We start from the raw sequence: 18,763 nt of genomic DNA on the forward strand, positions 1-18,763 counted from the left end.
ATGCCAACACCACTGCCCCACACTCAGTGCTCCTCACTTTCTCTACCTTAAATGTTGTCCTTTAAGCGAAATAGAATAGGCACAAAGGAAGGCAACCTATAGGTCGTGGAAACTTAAGAGTATAAAGTAAATGCTTATCAAAACATCAACAAAGAAAGTGAATAACAAAGAGCAGAGAAATGTTTTAAGCAATCCCTTCAAATTAACCAGACACAACAAAGTTTAAGTAATAACTTTATTACAATGAGTAAAAACACATATCAACACTGGAAAAATCATTTAAATATTCGGGAGGGATTTCAGAAGTTAGGAGGTTGGACAAAGAAACCAGAGATAAAGACTTTTTCTAGGTATCACTGGAGGGAGACAGGTAAGCCATAGGCTACCGGGGCAGCACCAACGAGGTATTTGAGTCTGGGAGCCTGGCGAGCCTGGATTATATAGGAGAGGAGGGGAGCCCCTGAGCCAGCCTCCAGCCAGCCCTGCAGCAGCGCTTCTGTGTAGCGGTCTATTTCTCTGTCTGTCACATCCCACAGGTTCCCCAAGAACAGGGGGCTAGGAGAACAGAGGAAAAGAAGTTAAGAAAAGGCCTGGGATAGATCTACAGATAGACGAGCTAAGAGGGAAAAAACCCATTTACCAGTTCATTTTTGGACAGAGTTGGGGCAAAAAGGCAAAAGTGAGCCATAAGAGAGCTCTGGGTATGAGGGTAATGAAGGAAAGGAAAGGATCGGCTGAGCGATGGCTCAGGATTCAAAGCTGAAGTGAGAAAGGGAAAGCCAGAAAGCACTACAGTGAGCCAGCTTGGGAAGGGAGAGAGGGAAAGAGAGGGACAAGGGGGGTTGCAAGAGAGTTCTCTATTTCTCCAGAATTGATCCTCTGGGTCAACACTCACCAGCCCGCAATGATGTACTTGAGAACAATGCCAGCCCCTTCCAGGTTCCCGTGTACAGCCAGGGCAGCACTGCTACACCCAAACAGCAATGCCACGGCTCGGCAGTTGAGTCTCTGGATTGCCTGCCCATCCAGGAAGGAGGCACCAGCCCCGTGCCCTGCATAACTGATGCAGAGGTAGAATGAGCTAAAACCTGTGACTCAGTTTCTCTTCCTTAAACTACCCTTTCTTTTCATTCTACTGCCCTCCATCACCAACCACTCCTTTCTGTAGAACTTTTCTTAGTAAATAAGAGTTCTGCAGCCTCAACCTTCAAGAGATGCCCACAAGAAAGGGCACCAGGACCTAGATGACCCCAATCTTGTTCCTTCAGGCTATATTCTCTTTCCACCCCAATACTCACATATACAGATCATGCTCTGTCAAGGCTGCCTGGACCTGTTCTTGGCTTGGGGCCTTGCCAACCAGCCCCTTCCAGCCAGCCTCACTGTGGAGAGGAACAAAATATTAAAAAATTGCGATGGAAAAAAAAACAGGAAAAAAAAAAGCCCAAAGTAAAGGAAATACTAAAGAGGTAAGTGACATTGGAGGACACCCTCTCCCCAGTTAGGTGTCTCGGTGTGGACCCTTGGACATTCCTCTCTCTGCCCATCCCACCTGCAGAAGCGAGCTCGGAATCGCTCCTCTGTGTTTCCCAGATTGTTCTGTGGGTTCAAGATGTAGAAGGTACTTTGTGGATTCACTCCCCGGTTCCACACTGATGAAGCCTGGGTCTGCATCAATAAGATAAATGTTCATTATCCCCTAATCTGACAGAGTTCAGACCTTGATGTCTTAAGTCTTTATTCTATTGCCTTGTCACAACCCTGTTAAATTAGATACTAGAGATATCACCTCTTATTTTATATATGGGATCAAGTCTTAATATGAAAATGAGCTTGAACTGACATCCTTTAACAAGGTGCTACAGAGACAGCAGAGGGCAGCAGAGGCCTTGACTGGGGCCAGCCAATGAAGAAAACACTCTTAGTTAGGATAAAAGGAACAGTGTGTGCCATTGTGATCTGCTAGGACAAGGACAGAGTCACTCTGGGATGGAGAAAGTCCACAACCCTAAGCACTGAAGGACATGCAAGACCTGCGGCTGTCAGGGCTTTCTAGCTTGAAGCATGGCAAAGGTACAAATCTGAAGTTATGAGGCTGTAGTGACCTATCACAACAGCTAAAACCATGAACAATCTTGGAATACTTAGGAAAGCCTTGAAGTGACCAGCTATAGCTGGTCACTTGGGTTTAAGTCTCCCCAGCAAGAATGCTGGAGGGCGAGTACACAAGAGCATCTATGAGATTAAGCTGTGCCCTAATCCTGACCCTAGACGGGGAGGGCCATAAGCTGAGCATAAAGATTTTGGGCCTACGCTCCTCTTCAGTGAAAGGGACAAATTCTAAATGAGGGCTGAGCGGCTACAAAGTTTTCAAGGCATTGATGTGTAGGTAGTTCCACAATTCTGGTTTTGTGAGGCACAATGCTGGCCATCTGATTCTGGCAACTGGAGACAGTGATTTTAAAGCATGGAAACCAACCAATAAATGCCTAATTTAATTTATGAACTACCTGCAGGTGTTCCAGACTTCAGTGATTGGTCTAAACAATTCTGGAGCATGTTACGTGGCACCTTCTAAACAGTGCCACCATGATTATGGCCTTGACAGTCAGACAAGCTATTACACTCTCAATGTTGTATGATATTGTTTCACTGTGGTGTTTTTCAAAAAATTCTGCAAATGCTCAACTGACAGGAGGTGATCCAGACTGCTGCACTAAGAGACTGCTGTGATCTAGGTAGGTAAAAACAGGGTAGAAGTAAACTGGCATTCAGATAAGTAAATTGTATCCTTGGATTCAGGCAGAAGAGATGGCTTACTACACAGGCCCAAGGGAGACAAAGTCACGGTTGAGAAAGGGAGAAATTAAGCCCTGCAAAGTGGTGCGAGTCAGGGCTAGAGGTCCCAGGGGCTAGCCAGGGCATTCACTCTTTTGGGAATTAAGGAGTCTGTTCAAATGTCACCTTGTAGGCCCTACTTGGGTACAGTGCTATACCCCAACTCCAATTTTTACTAGTGAACTTGAGCTGTCCCAGAAGCTGATATTGCTTCTGACAAGGTAAGTATGCAAGTCTAGATTACAAGTTTAAGGCTCCATCTGGGTACAGCACAATCCCTTCTCATTTCACAGTTCATGAGCAGTCCATAACTGAACACAGTGGGGTCATTACAGAAGCCAAGTCCAGCACTCAACAGCATATTTCTATTAGCCAGACTTCATATGCAATGTGGTTTTCCATAAGGACCCCATTCTTTATAGGCACTAAGTTAGAGGTCCTAAGCAGATTTAGTCACTGCAGAATCAGTCAGAGCTTTCCAACCATACAGCATATAGACAGACAACTGAAACTTTGGCAAAGACTGGCTGCCAAACAATTCCTGCTACATCCAATCTTCGGATTTTAACAGGATCTATTCCCATCATATTAATTTGAGTGATCGGAACCTCAGATTCAGGGCGAAGTTCTTTTCTATAGACTATTTTTTCTAGCCCTGCCCAGATTATGTGTTTTTCGGCTTGCATTGTACCAGAGGGAAGCCATAAGGTTCTCCATACCACAAGGCTGGGTTGGCACTAAATTGTCAAGCTCTTGAGAGAATCTGGGACTGACAGGAATTAATAAGGAGCTGTAAGAGGTATTAGAAGAGCTCAGGTTTTACTAATGACAGTCATTCAGGGAGTCTAATAAAAACACCTTGTATAAGGCAATCTAAGTGAGAACACAGTGGAAAGGGGACTAGGGGAGTGAGGATGAGCAGGTCAGACCCAGATGAGTGGGACAGAATGGTGTGCTGAGCAATGAAGCACACAGAAGCAGACAGGAAAGAAAATAGAAGGCATAGGCAAGGGGGCTTGAAAACAGGACAGGCAGATGGAAGCCCTGAATCTTGGGCAAGGAAGTAGAACCGAGTCAGGCAGCAGATCAGAGAAAAAACTTAAGAGGTTGCTGCTGACCTCTGGATGGTCTTAGCTGTGTTTGGAAGCCGTGCTCCCTTATGTTCTTAAAGGGATGCTTTTCTGCTAACCCTAACAGTTTAAGCCTCCTACTAGATCCCTAACAGCTACAGTTCTATCCAGCAATGTTTAGAAACAGTACAGAATCAAATGTCTGGGTAAGATAAACCTTCAGGAAAATACTTCAACTCCTCTCTACGTTTACCCTAGCTCTCCGCTCATCCTCAAGCTTCAAGTCCTTTCTCACTCTCCCAGCCACATGGCCCCCCTTTCTCAAGTCTTCACCCAGATCAGCCTCTGCTCCCACCTCTCTGATTAGTGAGTAGCTGAGCAGGAATCGGAGTGAGGGCAGCCGAGTGACTGGCTGTGCCTGAAGGCTGGGAATGTTCTCCCAGGGCAGCTTCTGCAGGTCCTGAGGAGAAGAAAACACAAGTTACCATTCTGATCTGGACCCTGCTGGCAGGGAAGAACCCTCACGTGAGAATACAGCTCCACAGATCAAAGCCGACAAGTCTATTTGTATCCTTAGCCCTCACCTTATCTAACACCAGAACCAGGTGCCCATCGCTCTGCCTGGTCTGGCCTTGCTGACGTTTAACAGCCTCCTGTAGTAGTTCGTGGGCTCTCTCTGGCTGGGCCTGGCAGAGACCATGGGCTAAAGCCTGAATGTCCTGAAGGGAAAGGGTATGGGCAGCACCCAGAACCACCTGCAAGGAAAAGTCAGTTATTATAACTTCACTTAAGGAAATATTGGACTGATCTCTGGATCGATCAGATTGCTCTCCCCTACCTGACTTTTACCCAACCCCTTTCTCCTTAACTGACCTGCAGCAAGTTCGAGTTAGGAGACTTCCAGCCACATTTCCCTAGTGAGTCTCTTAGGGAGGAAGCCTCCTGGGTCAGGCTTGGACTCCCAGTGGACGGTACGAGCATCACCTTCCAACAGCCTAGTACATGTTTCTCCAGGGAAGTGATGAGGACCTAAATGAAGGTGGGGGTGGGGAGGAGAAATAATAAATTATACTGCAGAGATAGAACCTTAAGAACATTTTTGTGATACTTGACCCACATTTCTAGCCTACTAATTGCAGTAGATGAGAAAAAAATATTTTTCCTTTTTTTTTTATTGCTAGGAGAAGATTAATAGAAGCTGAGGGAAAATAAAAAAAGTCATATGAATATTAAATACGAGGTTGCTTGGTAAATGCAAGCAGTCAGGTATTATTAACAATTCATTGACTATTAGCAACTCATTGATCTTCAAAGGAAGTGCTAGACAAACAAAAAAAAGACCTATATACCAAAATATTTATAGCAGCACTCTTTAGGGAAGCAAAGAACTGAAAAAGTAGGTGCCCTTTGACTGGGAAATGGATAAACAAATTGTGGTACATGAATGTAATGGGATATTACTGTGCTATAAAAAATGACAAATGAAAATCCAGAGAACCTTGGGCAGATCAATATGAACTGATGGAAGTGAAATCCAGAGCTAGGAACACCAGCATAAACAGAGATTACAATAACGGAAACAACACCTATCACACAACAACAGAAAACATGTTGTGAAATTGTAAAGAATAAATAGAAATGGGAACATACTTTTCTCTTTAGCATAAGTGGGGGGACCCATGGGTATGTGACATTACACAGAACTTTATATTTTTTAAATATATTAATCCATTTTGTCAGATGTTTTCCCCCTCTTATTCTTCTTTTAAAAAAAAATCTTTGTCCTAGGGGATGGCTGTCAGTGAAGGGGGAGGGGAATACCAAGAAAAAGCAATTAATAGAAAACAAGATATCAGTAGAAATCTGTTTCAAACAGTGTTATGGCACTACCCCATTAGGGAGACATTGTGAGTATTGTTAGCTCCATAAAGAAGCTGAGGCTGAGAGGCACATGCTGGGGCTGAAATTCAAGCCCCATGCTATTTCTCCTGTACTATGGCTGACTACTGCAACTAGAGGCCTAAACTGGGGAACACACACAAGTTGTAAAGGACACATAAAGAGAAGAAGACTGAAATACTTGAGGCACACCCTGCATCAGAGAGAAGGGTGATGGGGCCTTTCTCTTGCCCCTGGCCCAGTACCTCCATCCTTTGGTCCAGTTTCAGCCGAGTCGCCCACCACTTAGACTTCTCAGTACAGCTGCTATTCTCTTTCTGTTCCTTCTGGATTGCATCAAACTCTCCCAAGGCCGAACTCAGAGGCAGCTTTTAAAGACAAAATAACAACATCTCCCATTGCCCCTCTCTCCACCTTCATCCCCCTCCTCTACCCCAAAATAAACAATGCCAAACACTCTCCAGCCATAAGTTCCAGTTGTCAGCCCTGGCCCCTACCTTAGTCTGGGCGGTGGGTATCTGGATGGTGACAGGGGGAGTATTCTTTTCCAAACGTGTCAACAGTAATGTATCTCTGATAGTTCCAGCCTGGAAGCTGACCAAGGCCAACACACACACTGTCACCCCTAGGACAGAAATATACATACGCATTGTAAGTGACTTCGCTTTCTATTGATGACCCCAGCTTAAGTTTTGTCTTCTTCATAAAGGTTTGCCTAACTTTCCTAAATCACAGCAACTTTTCCCTCCTCTGAACTTCTATACAGCTTACGGTTAAATGGTACAGCAAGAGAAGGCAGCTAAGAAGTCAACTTTTACGTGACAAAGGATCATCTCCCCAATCTGATGATAAACTCCTTAATGATAAAAGCTATCTTCTATAGTTCACCCCTCACAGCATATGACAGATTCATACCTTTAACAGACATTCACACGTTGGGAGGAGGAGTAGGAGCAGTAGTATCTAGCAGGCTGGGCCAAACCCAGGCCCAGGCGTGGCTGACCTCTGCCAGCCAGGGACAGCACCCACCTAAAGAAGAGCAGGCCCAGTCCCAACCTAGCTCCCTCTGCAACTATGCCCTTCTAGACTTCTTATGGCTTCTCCCCCTATTCCTGTACTAATCAGTCACTCAAGAGAAAATGGTTTGCAGCCCTCTCCTATCGCCATTCTCTTCATTCCTATGACACCCAGGTCATACTCCAACTCTGTTTAGCCTTTCCACTGAACACTGGTCCCCAGTGGACAAACTCCTTCATCCTGGACCTTTTACTCTCACTCTTTCCATCTCTTTGGCTCCAGGGAAACAGCCAGCACTCCTTCCCTCCACTTGTCTTCCCTCTCTGATCATTTCCCAAACCTTTTCTCTGTTCCCGCAGCCTCTGACAAAGAAGTGGCTCTTCTCCTTGCTTAGGTCAATCCCTCTACAAGCCACTTCTAGTCTTCTCCGATAACTTCCCAGCTCAATCATCCTCTCTCATAATGTACTTATTCTTTCCCTAATATATTCAAATACACATATGCCTCCCTTATCATTAAAAAAGTCCCTCCATAGCCCCTGCCATCCCCTCAAATTATCACCCTATACCTAGTCTCCCTTTCTTAGCCAAACTACTTGAAAAAGCTGTGCTCTCTGCCTCCACTTCCCTCCCAACTCTTTCAAATCTGGCTTCTGAGCTCATCATCCCACTGAAACTGCTCTCTTTAAAGTTACCAGTGATCTCTTAACAAATGTTACAGTCTTCTCTCAGTCTTCCTCCTTCTCGATTTGTCTGCTGCATGTGACATGTGACCACCCTCTCCTGGATATTCTTTCTTTTCTGGGTTTTCGGCATACTCTCATGTCCTGGTTTGCCTCTACCTATGTGACCATTCCCTTCTCAGTCTCCTTTGCTGGTTCATCGTCCGCATCATGGACCCTAACTGTGGGTGTTCCTGAAGGTTTTGTCCTAGCCTCTGTGATTTTATACTCTCCCTTGGTAACTTAATCAGCTCCCAGAGATTTAACCATTGTCTTTATGCTGATGATGGCTGATAAAAGACTATCTGGTCCCAGTCTCTGCTCTGAGCTTCTGGCCTGCATCACTAATTGCCTACTATACATTTCAAACAGGCTATCTCACAGACATCTTAAACTCAACATGTCTGACACTGAACCCATTATCCTGCTCCCCAAAGCCTCCCCTCATTCAAACTTCCCAGTTTCTTTTGGAGGCCCCTTACCCTTACAGTCTCCTTAGCTGGCTACCTCAGTGTTATCTTCAACAACCTCACCCCACATGGCCAATCAATCGCCAAGTCTTGCTGTTCTACCTCCAAAGCGTTTCTTCTACAGATCCATTCTCTCTATTCATACAAGTACAACTTCAGTTCTGGCCTTCATCACTTCCCTCCTAGACTGTTCCAACAGTTTCCTATTTTCACTGTCACACCCCTAATCAATTAGCTCCAACAGCTTCCTGCTGCTCAACTTTGAAAGCCCTCGACACTCTGGCACCAGCCTGATGATTCCGCCTCACTGGACATTCCTGTCGGTGACAGTCCAGCTGGCCTTCTCACTCCATCTTCGTTCCACGCCTTTGCAATGGTTGTCTAAAATCCTAAAGGCACTCTCCTTTTCTCTGCCTCGTAGCCTCTCTCTTCCTTTTAAAGCACTATCTTCTGCATGCTGCCTTTCTCGATTTCCTTAACTCCTCGTACCCTCTTCTCAAACTACCTTGCACTTAACCACTTTGTATAGACTTGTATTCATTCACCTCTTGCTTATTTTATATATATATATATATATGTATATGTATATGTATATGTATAGCACCTAGCAGTGTCTGGCACATAGTAGGCATTTAATAGATCCTTGCTGATTGATTGACTAAAGTTCCAGATTGATTTTATTATTTTTTTGAGCTCTACAAAATAATTTTTAGTAGTTTGATTGGTACAGCACTGAATAAGTAAATTAATTTGGGTAGAATTGTCATTTTTATTATATTAGCTCAGCCTACCCATGAGCAACTCTTATTTTTCCAATTATTTAGATCAGGGCTGTCCAACCTTAGGTTTTTATTGAAACAATAGACAACATATTTTGATTTTCCATTTTAGTGAGCGCTCTGCACTAGCTCAGCTTTGTTTACTAAAGCATTTATGTAAATTTCTATGCTTGTAGGCGGGCTGCATTTTGGACAGCCCCAGTTTAGATCTGAGTTTATTTGTGTGAAGTGTTTTGTAATTTTGTTCATACAGTTCCTGGATTTGTCTTGGCAGGTAGACTCCCAAATATTTTATATTGTCTACAGTTATTTTAAATGGAATTTCTCTTTCTATCTCTTACTGCTGGGCTTTGTTAGTAATATATGGAAATGCCAATGATTTATGTAGGTTTATTTTGTATCCTGCAACTTTGCTAAAGTTATTATTTCAAGTAGCTTTTTAGTTGATTCTGTAAGCATCCCATCACATCATCTGCAAACAGTGATAGCTGTGTTTCCTCACTGCCTATTCTAATTCCTTCAATTCCTTTTTCTTTTTATTGCTAAAGCTAACATTTCTAGTACAATATTGAATAATAGTGGTGATAATGGACATCCTTGTTTCACCCCTGATCTTATTGGGAAAGCTTCTAGCTTATTCCCCATTACATACAGTGCTTGCTAATGGTTTTAGATAGATGCTACTTATCATTTTAAGGAAGACTCCATTGATTCCTATGCTCTCTAGTGTTTTAATAGGAATAGGTGCTATATTTTGTCAAAAGTTTTTTCTGCATCTATTGAGATCATATGATTTGTTAATTTTGTTATTGATGCGGTCTGATTGACTAAACTTCACAGTATGGGATACAGAACATTCAAGTCAGCTAGATTAACTACCTCAAGTTTCTAGTATGGCTAAAAAATTTAAGAAAGGGTTTCCTAACCATAAGTTGTGTATATTTGGTAGAGGATGTAGAATGGCAAACCAAGTGAAATAATCACACACCATTCATTAATCTTTACAATCTCTTTCCCTGGGAAACTTAAAATCAAGACATATACATAAGATTAGGTAACATCCTTCCTAAGGAGAGAGGAATGGAGAAAATGCATTCTATTTTCTCAGTGGCCCTGAAAGATGCATCCTTATTCCTGACCTTATCTGGTTGCCATGGTCACCAACTTCCACCTCTCACCAAAAAAAAAAAAAAAAAAAAAAAAAAAAAGAGTCCCTGGTAGCGGCCAATGCCTCAAACTCTAGCTTCTCAGTAACACAGTAAGGGACAGAAGAGAAGAGTTCCATTCCAACCATACTACTCCCAGGCATACCACTAGGAATCTGAGCCAGAAGTTCCTGGAAACTCTCCTTCTCAGGCTGAGGGAAGCAGCCAGGCCTTGGAGTCCTGAATGAAAAGAGGTGCTGCAGGCGGGTGAAGGGGACGCCTTTGGGCTCCTCCCGGAGATTCAGCCCCTGCAGCTGCTCAGTCACATCTAGCGCTTGCTGCTTCTGTGCTTTGCTGTGACACAGACCAGGAGGAAAGGTGGAAGTAAAGGAGGTTAACCTCAAAGAGAGTGGCCGATGTTAGACCCGGACTTCCCAAATCCAAAAGGCCTACCAGGGGAAGCAAAATGGAATCAGCAAGAACCGGTCTCAGAAAGAGCCCAGAAAGGGTGAAGAGAGTGTTACTTACTGGAGCTGCCGGTGAAGGGCGGTGAGCAACTGGTGTCGAGCGGTGATGGAGACTGACTCGGTGACAAAAAAGGCAGTGGCATGGGGATCACGGTGACCCAGGCACAAAGCCAGGAGGCGGCACACTTGAGCATAGAGCCCACTCGGGGGGCAGTGGCTGACACAGCGGAAGGCAATGCTTAGGGAGTCATAGACGGAGTCAAGGGTAGAGAGGCCTAGGATGGGTGCAAATCACTTTCTATTGGTGAATTCTCCATTTTTGACTGATCTAAACACCTTTTCTTCTGCAATCAAGCCCCCATCCTGAGTCTGGTAAGGGAATGTAAAGATATAAACTATCCATCTTGCCCACTTTCATGGGTTCTTATTCTCCATGATGCTTTTAAACTTATCTGGAAACTTCAATGAGAGAAGTGCCACGAGGGGGTGCAAAACATGCAGACTCAGACCCTTCCACTCCCCAGGGCTCTTTCACTCACCAAAGGCTGCAGGGGCAGAGACAAGCCTGGAACGCATGCCACGGTATTTACTGCTTTCCCTCTTCTCTGGAGCCAGGAAAGGTGGAACATCCTTGTCAGCATCTCGTCTTACTACTTCACATTCTCCCTCACTTGTATCATGCCATGCTGGCACCAACTTCTGCCCACCTAGTTGAAGATAGAGTTATGTAATATCTCACTCTTGGTCTCTACCCTCACTCCTGCCTTGGCATAGTAACCTCATTTTTCTCCCCTACTGCTCCAAACTACCACAGTTCCCCTTTACAGAAAAATCTCAAGTTCTGACTATTTCGATGCACTTAGTAGTATAGGGCTCCCTCCATCACACCTGAGGCCATACCTTCCTCATCAGAATCCTGGAGAATCTCAAAGCTCATATCCAGCTTATCAGTCATTTGTTTTTCAGGAATGGTCCGCATGAGCTCCAAGTCCAACTTTGTCTGATGTCGAAGGGCTCTCTGAGGGATGTGTTTCTCTACCGCTTCCTTCCTGCTATGGCAGGTTCGGCTTCGAGAGGTAAACTGATCCTTGGAGCTACCTGGAGCATCTTCGGTATCAGTCTTTAGTCTTGAGGCCCTGCCACCCCGGCCCCGGCCCCGGCCCCTGCCTCGAGAGGTAGCTCCTTGTCTCTTGGGCTTTTCAGCCAGTCCCTCAGGGGGGATGTAGTCTTCATCATCACTAAAGTTAACCTACAGGTGGGGAAAACAGGAAAAACAAAAAAACATCAAGAAGCCTGAGCAACATGTCACAGAGTTATGGAGTAACAAGGGCTGTAATGGAGATTTGTAAAACTTAAGAATTCCATGATTGCTTCTCCACACACACTGCTGCCACCTGATCTGTGTTCAGCGGTCCCAAGCCTTCCAGAGACATTGACTTTTGGTAGGGCAAGGGAGGGCAGCTAGGTGGCGCCATAGTGCATATAGTGCTGGGCCTGGAGTCAGGAAGATTCATCTTCTTGAGTTCAAATCTGGCCTTAGACACTAGCTGTGTGACCCTGCGCAAGTCACTTAACCCTGTTTGCCTCAGTTTCCCCATCTGTAAAATGAGCTGGAGAAGGAAATGGCGAACCTCTCCAGTATCTTTGCCAGAAAAACCCCAAATGGAGTCAGGAAAAGTTGGACACAACTGAAAACAGCTGAACAATAATGGCGAAAATGGAACAAGAAGCCCAAAGGGAGTGACGTGGCTAATGCCAGGAGAATTTTCTATCCACAGCATTCGTGGCAAATCCATCAGGTAGTGACTGTGTTTTATGGTGCATCCTGCACACAATAAGCACTCAACTAATAATTAGCATCCCAAACCCTCAGTTTAGTTCCTCTGCTTTACCTTGAGCCGAGTCTGGGCCCTGCACTTCACCTTAGGTGCTTTGGCTAAATCAGACTTGCTCTTTGTAGAAAGTTCCTCATCAAATACAGTGAAGGGGGCATGGGATCCAGCTCGCCCCGGCTGCTTTGGGGTACAAGGCCTCCCCATCGGCCGCAGTGCAGTGGAAGGCCTCTCATCCAGATCCTCTAGGGAAGTATTATGGAGGGACAGGTCACGAGAGGCTATCTGCTTGCCTTTTTCTCCTGTAAGCTTTTGGCTCTGACTTTTAGAAGACTTTGAAGTCTGGGATAACTTCACCACTGGAGGCTGCTGGGTCCAAATGTTCCCAAAGAGCTGAGTGGTACAACAGCTGAGATTGTATATTGATGCCAGGGCCTTTGCCACAAGTAGGCTGGCATGCCAGGGGTTCAGGTGGGGAGTCCTAGAAGCAACAAAACTCAGCCCATTCTCTAAGATCTCCCATAGGCTCTTGTCTGGTGGATGGTTTATGCCTTCCAGAGCCAACTGAGTATAAGCCTGAGCAACGAGGTCCTCTAGGAATCTCGGGGCAGGTGAGGGTGGGGCTTCTTGGTTCAGAGTAGCCTGCAAAACCTGTGCCAGATGGTCTGTGGCCACCGGGCATCTCCTAAGCACAGATTGTAACAAGTCCAGGCTCTTTGCCTGATGACCTGAGGAGAGTTCTACCCCAGCAGAGGCTAGCACCCACCGGAGGCAGACAGCTAAAAGAGCAGGATCAGTACAGAGTGTACACTTGCAGGTGGGCAAGTGGGAGAGGAAGGCAGGGCAAGGCGGAGGTTTGGTTTTCAGAACAGGGGAGGACACCAAAGGGCCAGGATCCTTCTCCATAGTGGCCACCAGCTGCAGAGCAGGGCCTTTCAGGAAGGGTTCTTCTTCAGGGAGCTCAGAACAGGGTGGTACTCGAGTCTGTTGTTGTCCTTTGTGGGGATGGATCTTTTTCACATTATCTGGCAGCTGGGCTATCCCTTCAAACTCTGGAGAGATCAAGAAGCTAAGTCAGGTACAAGTTGGACTAGATAATTTCTAAAATCCCATCAAACATAAAATCGCTGAATCACAGGCCAGGAGGATTTTCTTGAAAGCTCATCTTTCTATCCCAAAATAAAGTTGTTCCTTACTTCTAATCTCAATTCTTTCTGTGTATAAAGAAGGTTGTCACTTGAAAATTTGCTTTGAAGCCAGGGATAAATGTGCTCAGAAGACTTAGTTTGTGCTACTCCACCCATTTTAATCCTCATTACTGTCTGCAACTCAAGGTTGTCAGTCACTCACCTGTCCCAGACTGAAGCAGGAATAGCACCTGCTCAAGGTCTGAACGGCAGAGGTCAAGATCATTTCGGGCTAGTTCTAGTTCTCCCTTCAGCACCAGGAACAGGGTACACCTTTTGGGGGGGGAGTGGGGGAGGAAAGGGAGAGGCAGAAGGAAAAAAAAAGCTATCAGAAGGCTTTCCCTTTTTCTTTCTTCCCTTGGATTCCCATTGGCCCTCTCCTGTGGCAACCATAGCTTCTTGCCACTTTTAACAAAAGAGTTACCAAGAGCTAAATAGGACAATTAACATCCTCTGAGGAATCTCCCTTCTTCCCCATTCCTCCCCACCAACGCCTCAGAGCAAATGTAGCTCAGAAGGAAAAAACTGAAACCTACATTGTGGTCACCAGGTAGTACACAAGATTGGACATTTAGAACCTAGCTTTGGAAAAATTCCCAAGTGCTGACATATCCGCTTCTAAGGAATACTTAGGAGTCATGCCTTCCTTCCCTCCCTGCCCTCTCCCCACCACCTGGCTCCCCCATACTCACTGGCGTAGACAATGCAACTTCATCGTGAGCCTCAAAGCCTCCAGGCAGAAGGCCTTGGCTTCACTTACAGTGCCCAAGCGTCCCAACAAGGTTACTAGCTTCTCTGAGCAGCCCAGAACCTCTGCAAGAACTTGCCACTTCTGTATTAGGTTCTCACCTATAACAAAGGTAGGAAGACACTGCCATATCCCAATTCTAGGTTAGATGCCCCAAAGACAAAAATAGCTGTGTCCTTTATCTAGTCCCTGTATTCTGAACTTTAGAGGGACATCCTCCCCCTAGAATCTATTGGACAAGTCTGAGAAAGAAGGAAAGGACCTACCATAGTCAAGAAAGACAGTTTCCACTGCAGCCCGCTGAACAGAGAGCAGGTCTCTTCCCATCAGAAGGATAATAATGCTTCGGAGAAGCTTGTGGGATTCAAGGAGAGCTATCTCAGAGGTCTGCCAGCCTGTATTTAGAAAGGCGGGGAGGCAGGAGGGGAGAAAAAGAAAAAGGTTTTGTACAGGACTTCCCCAAGTTCAGAGTAAGTAAAAAATCTCTCTAGTATTTCCAGGGAGTGCAGGAAGAGTGGCTGCTTTTAGCTACAGAGAGCATAAATCCTAGATAGTTCCAGACTCACAGATCTAAATTAGAAAAGAAAACTAAGATGAGCCAGAGATAGGCTTAGTGGTTTGGGAACTGGCCACTTGAACAAACAGGTTTCCTTAAACTATACATGGAAAGAGTCTCCCCAAAGTGCCTCTGGTACATGGGAGTGCCCTTGCTCTCTCTCTCACACACATATGTACCTTGAGTATAAAGTTGCTCCCACTGCTGCTCAGAAAGACTGCTTGAGGGGAGACTAAGGTAGACAGCCACCAACTGCAAGGCCTGGACCCGAAGCAAGTACCAGGCCTTAGAAGGTTTCTGAAGGGCTGAATCCCGTAACACAGACAGCAGCAAAGAGAGGCCTTCAGCTACCTGGGTAAGGGTAGTACAGAAAAAACACATACACAAACACTGGGGAGAGTTGCCACCAAGAAACAGCCAATATTATTTCCACTTCTGTCCTCTCAGAGGGGATATGGCCTTCTAAGAAATGGAGGCTGAGAGATAAGTAACTGGGTCATACGGCTGGTAAAACCAGTACTTGGAGCCATGTCTTCTCACAGCTAAGTCCAAGTGCTCTTCAGTTGCCTTACCTCTTCAAGAAGAAAAGGCCAGAACACCCCTTCCAAGTTAGTCATCTCTCTCTCCCCATGCAGGAAGACCTTCCCATCCAGACAACTCTAAAGACCCCTTTACCAAAAAGAGAAGCGATGAGGTACCTTCTTAAGGATGCAGTAAAGCTGACTTCGAAGTAAGGCACAGGTTTGGGTGAGGAGCAGGTATCCCTCACTGTTGTGATCGCTGAGCTGCAAACTGGACTCTGCCTCCTCCAAATATAGCTAGAGGCACAATATGGGAAGTGGTTGGTAGTACAAAGAAAAGCAACAAATGGCTAAGCTAAAATATTATTTATTAAGTCAAATGTCACTCATTAGAGCATCTATAAAAGCAAGGTATAGACACAATCCAGTTAAAAGGTTCTAGGTCACAAGTTTTTAAAAAGTACAGTTTTAAAAGACTTCTCTTCCCACTGCTTCTACTCATTCTGCAAACTCCTTATAGCCTATCTCTGCTGAGTATCATGAGGGGTAAGAAGGAGATCTATGGGGAGGTAGATGACCCCTGTTCTGTTTTCTATCTGCAAAGAGATACAAAGTGTTAAGAGTTATTCTCTCCCATAGGCACCAGGCAAGGCTGGCCCATTACTCACCTGGGCGTAGCTGGGACAGTCTAGTGTCAGAAGGATCCGGGTGATATGGCAGGAGGCACTGGCTGCTCTAGTGTAGTCCTTAACATTTTCTGAGAGTGTACGTAGTAACAAGTGGGTCTCTAGAGCCTGTAGGGGCTAAGAACCCAGAAATGGTTCAACCAAGAACACCAGAGGTACCAAACTTCTTCCCTAACTTTCACCGATCTATTCTCTAAAGCCCCTTATGGTCCTATTCCATCATCTGGCCCAGGGCCAAGCTGAGATCCTGTTCCATAAAAGGCAGTTCTCTGACCCCTAACCCAACAACAAAGAAGTACTAAGAAATATAACACCAAACATTGTAGTTCTCAGGATTTCCAGTAGAGGTCCCAGATCAGAAATAATCTGGAATGGGAAAGAATCAGAGACCATAAGTCTCTCTGATCTTCTGTGTTGGATCCTGAGAACTACAATGTATATTCAGAAGAGACACACAACTTCCTTATCATGCCAGAGGGATTCATTCAAAATAGTTCTTTATCGATGCCTATTGCCTATTGTGCGGGGTCCATTGTGGGAGGTGTTGTAAACAATGCTCTGCAAAGATTACAAAGTATCACAAACCCCTCCACTTCATTACCTTGGCCAGCAGCTGACAGAGAGCAGCTAGGATCTGGAGAGAGGCAGTGGTCTGTTGTAGACATCTCACAGTGGGCACCTGTCCTTTTGTTAGCATCTCCTTCCAAAGTGCCAGTGCCTGATCTAAGCACTTAAAATGAGCTGAAAACAGAGGAAATGACATTAAGGCCTGCCTCAAAACATGATCAAATGTGGACTCTAAGGAGAGAAAACCTATAAAGAATAACCACCTTTCCCCATGCATACCAACCCTACTCCCACCTTAGCTGTGACTACTCTTAGGATGTAATTAAGTGATCCCATCTCACCCTGAACTTTAGCCAGCAAGACCTTGGCTCCCTAGGAAAGCACTGTGTTCTCCCCCAGCTTCCCACACTCCTAATGCCCTCACCAGTATCCACAGCCAGATTGAAGGCAATGCTACTGTAAAGAAAACGGTCATCCTGTATTTTATCATCATAGTTCAGGTCATTGGTTTCTAGTTCTATTAAGTTGGGCTGCAACTTCATCCTCAAGTCCTGCTCGATGCCCTGAGGGATAGAAAAACAGGGTCTGATCTGGGCCTGGTCTAAGGAGTGTGGGAGGCAGCCCAACTCTACTAGACCCAGTACCAGACCTACTCACTTTCTGCATTTTGGCCTCCAGGGTACAGATGTAGAGCCACAGCAAAGCCTGGGCTTTATCATCCAAAAATTGGTCTGTAGCCTGGCACTCAGGCTGTACAGATTCCAGCAGCTTCAGGGCCTCCTGCACAGCATCCAAAGCTGAGCTGTTTGAAAAGACAGGGAAGTGAGATATGTTATTCGGACCATGGCACCACTCAGGAGGAGCCTGTAGTGAACAGTCCTGAGAAGCTATCCACTGAGGAACCTTCCACAGATTAAATATGAAGCTTAAATACGCCTAATCCTCAGATTGAATAAGGCCCAGGCCCTGATTATCTGGGGACAGAGAAGAGTCAAAAGGCCAGTGCTTCCCCCAAGAACCCCCATCCTGATCCTTTAACCTCACCAGTCGGCATGTTGGGCAAAGTCATAGTAGCACAGCACTTGGGCAAGCTCTACCAAGTAGGTAGCCCGTGCCCAGGCCCCGGCTGGCGTCTCTTCTGTGCTCAGCTCCAGCAAGTCACAAATAACATTGAAGCGCTCTTGTCCGGTGTCAGCCCGAATGGCCTTATATCCTCGAAGCTCTTCTACCAGCAAGGGCGTCAGGATCTCTGGGCTCCAACCAGTGAGACTGTCCCGGAGGGTCCTATGGGAGAAGTGCTTAGCACCCACCTCCCCCTCACTGGGAAAGCCCCTTACCTCCCTCGCTGGAGAAAACTGGCATCCTTTTTCATTTTGCATTGGGCATAAGTTAATCTTTCACAGGCATAGTGATCACAAAAACACCCCGGAGATGGTTTCTCCTTATCCTAATCCCTACTCACTTCAGCTGCAGTTCCTTTTCACCAGCCTTGGCAGCATCCATCTTGACACGGACCCAGAAGCTGATGGGCTCTGACATTTGCTCCAAGGTGCAGGGCTGCAGGGCAGTCAGCCACAAAGCCACCATCTTGCAACCCTGGGCTGGCTGGCCTAGCTTCTTCAGGCTCTCTACGTGTAACCGGAAGCACTTGTGTAGCTGTCACAAGTTAAAGAGTAAGGAAGATAGAAAAGAAATTGTTAAGGAGGCATGCACGTCCCCATCTCACTTCAAATGGACCAAATAGTTCAAACCATTAACAAAAACCTTTGGAAAAATTGTTCCGAATCACTAATCATAAGAGAAATGCAAATCAAAACAAGTCTGAGGTTTCTCTTCCTACCTAGAATTTTAACAAAGATGACAAAAGAAGGGACTAGTTGAGTTGAAGGAAAACATCATTCTGGAAAACAATTCAAAATTAGGCTTTTTTACCTGATATATGCATACCCTTTGACCTAAAGATTCCACCACTCAGCTTATGCCCCAACAAGTCAAAAAGAGAAGATATATTATAGGTATGTTTAGTCAAAAAGAAAAGCACTCTTTCTTTCCATACACACACACACACAGAGATAGATAGATAAATAGACAGACAGACACTTCAGTCCTTTTGTGATGGCAAAGAATGGGAATAAAATGCCCAAAGATTGAGAAATGGATAAACTAAGGTACATTAACATATTAGAGTACTAAGAATATCACACAACAAAAAGCATGGGAAGACTTATCTGAACTGAAGCAGCAAAGTAAATAGAACCAG

The 18,763-nt window shown here is 45.3% G+C and overlaps 1 protein-coding gene across 1 annotated transcript in view; it reads right to left on the reverse strand.

Moving 5' to 3' along the window:
• Positions 1 to 275: 275 nt before the first annotated feature.
• Positions 276 to 18,763, reverse strand: part of ESPL1 (extra spindle pole bodies like 1, separase) — a 35,660-nt gene continuing 17,172 nt past the window's right edge. The window contains exons 6-30 of the mRNA XM_036760359.1: positions 17,966 to 18,159; positions 17,548 to 17,787; positions 17,161 to 17,305; positions 16,928 to 17,066; positions 16,538 to 16,677; positions 15,919 to 16,053; positions 15,428 to 15,547; positions 14,909 to 15,080; positions 14,440 to 14,568; positions 14,118 to 14,274; positions 13,589 to 13,698; positions 12,299 to 13,290; positions 11,307 to 11,655; positions 10,946 to 11,113; positions 10,468 to 10,681; positions 10,106 to 10,293; positions 6,305 to 6,432; positions 6,053 to 6,175; positions 4,782 to 4,937; positions 4,493 to 4,663; positions 4,258 to 4,368; positions 1,553 to 1,662; positions 1,299 to 1,382; positions 896 to 1,060; positions 276 to 555 (exon numbers count right to left, since the gene is read on the reverse strand). Of these exons, the coding sequence (XP_036616254.1) occupies positions 354 to 555; positions 896 to 1,060; positions 1,299 to 1,382; positions 1,553 to 1,662; positions 4,258 to 4,368; positions 4,493 to 4,663; positions 4,782 to 4,937; positions 6,053 to 6,175; positions 6,305 to 6,432; positions 10,106 to 10,293; positions 10,468 to 10,681; positions 10,946 to 11,113; positions 11,307 to 11,655; positions 12,299 to 13,290; positions 13,589 to 13,698; positions 14,118 to 14,274; positions 14,440 to 14,568; positions 14,909 to 15,080; positions 15,428 to 15,547; positions 15,919 to 16,053; positions 16,538 to 16,677; positions 16,928 to 17,066; positions 17,161 to 17,305; positions 17,548 to 17,787; positions 17,966 to 18,159 (4,842 nt within the window). The 3' untranslated portion in view covers positions 276 to 353. The remainder of the gene's footprint in view (positions 556 to 895; positions 1,061 to 1,298; positions 1,383 to 1,552; positions 1,663 to 4,257; positions 4,369 to 4,492; positions 4,664 to 4,781; positions 4,938 to 6,052; positions 6,176 to 6,304; positions 6,433 to 10,105; positions 10,294 to 10,467; positions 10,682 to 10,945; positions 11,114 to 11,306; positions 11,656 to 12,298; positions 13,291 to 13,588; positions 13,699 to 14,117; positions 14,275 to 14,439; positions 14,569 to 14,908; positions 15,081 to 15,427; positions 15,548 to 15,918; positions 16,054 to 16,537; positions 16,678 to 16,927; positions 17,067 to 17,160; positions 17,306 to 17,547; positions 17,788 to 17,965; positions 18,160 to 18,763) is intronic.

The sequence above is a fragment of the Trichosurus vulpecula genome, chromosome 5, assembly GCF_011100635.1.
Source record: "Trichosurus vulpecula isolate mTriVul1 chromosome 5, mTriVul1.pri, whole genome shotgun sequence".
NCBI classification, from domain to species: Eukaryota; Metazoa; Chordata; class Mammalia; order Diprotodontia; family Phalangeridae; genus Trichosurus; species Trichosurus vulpecula.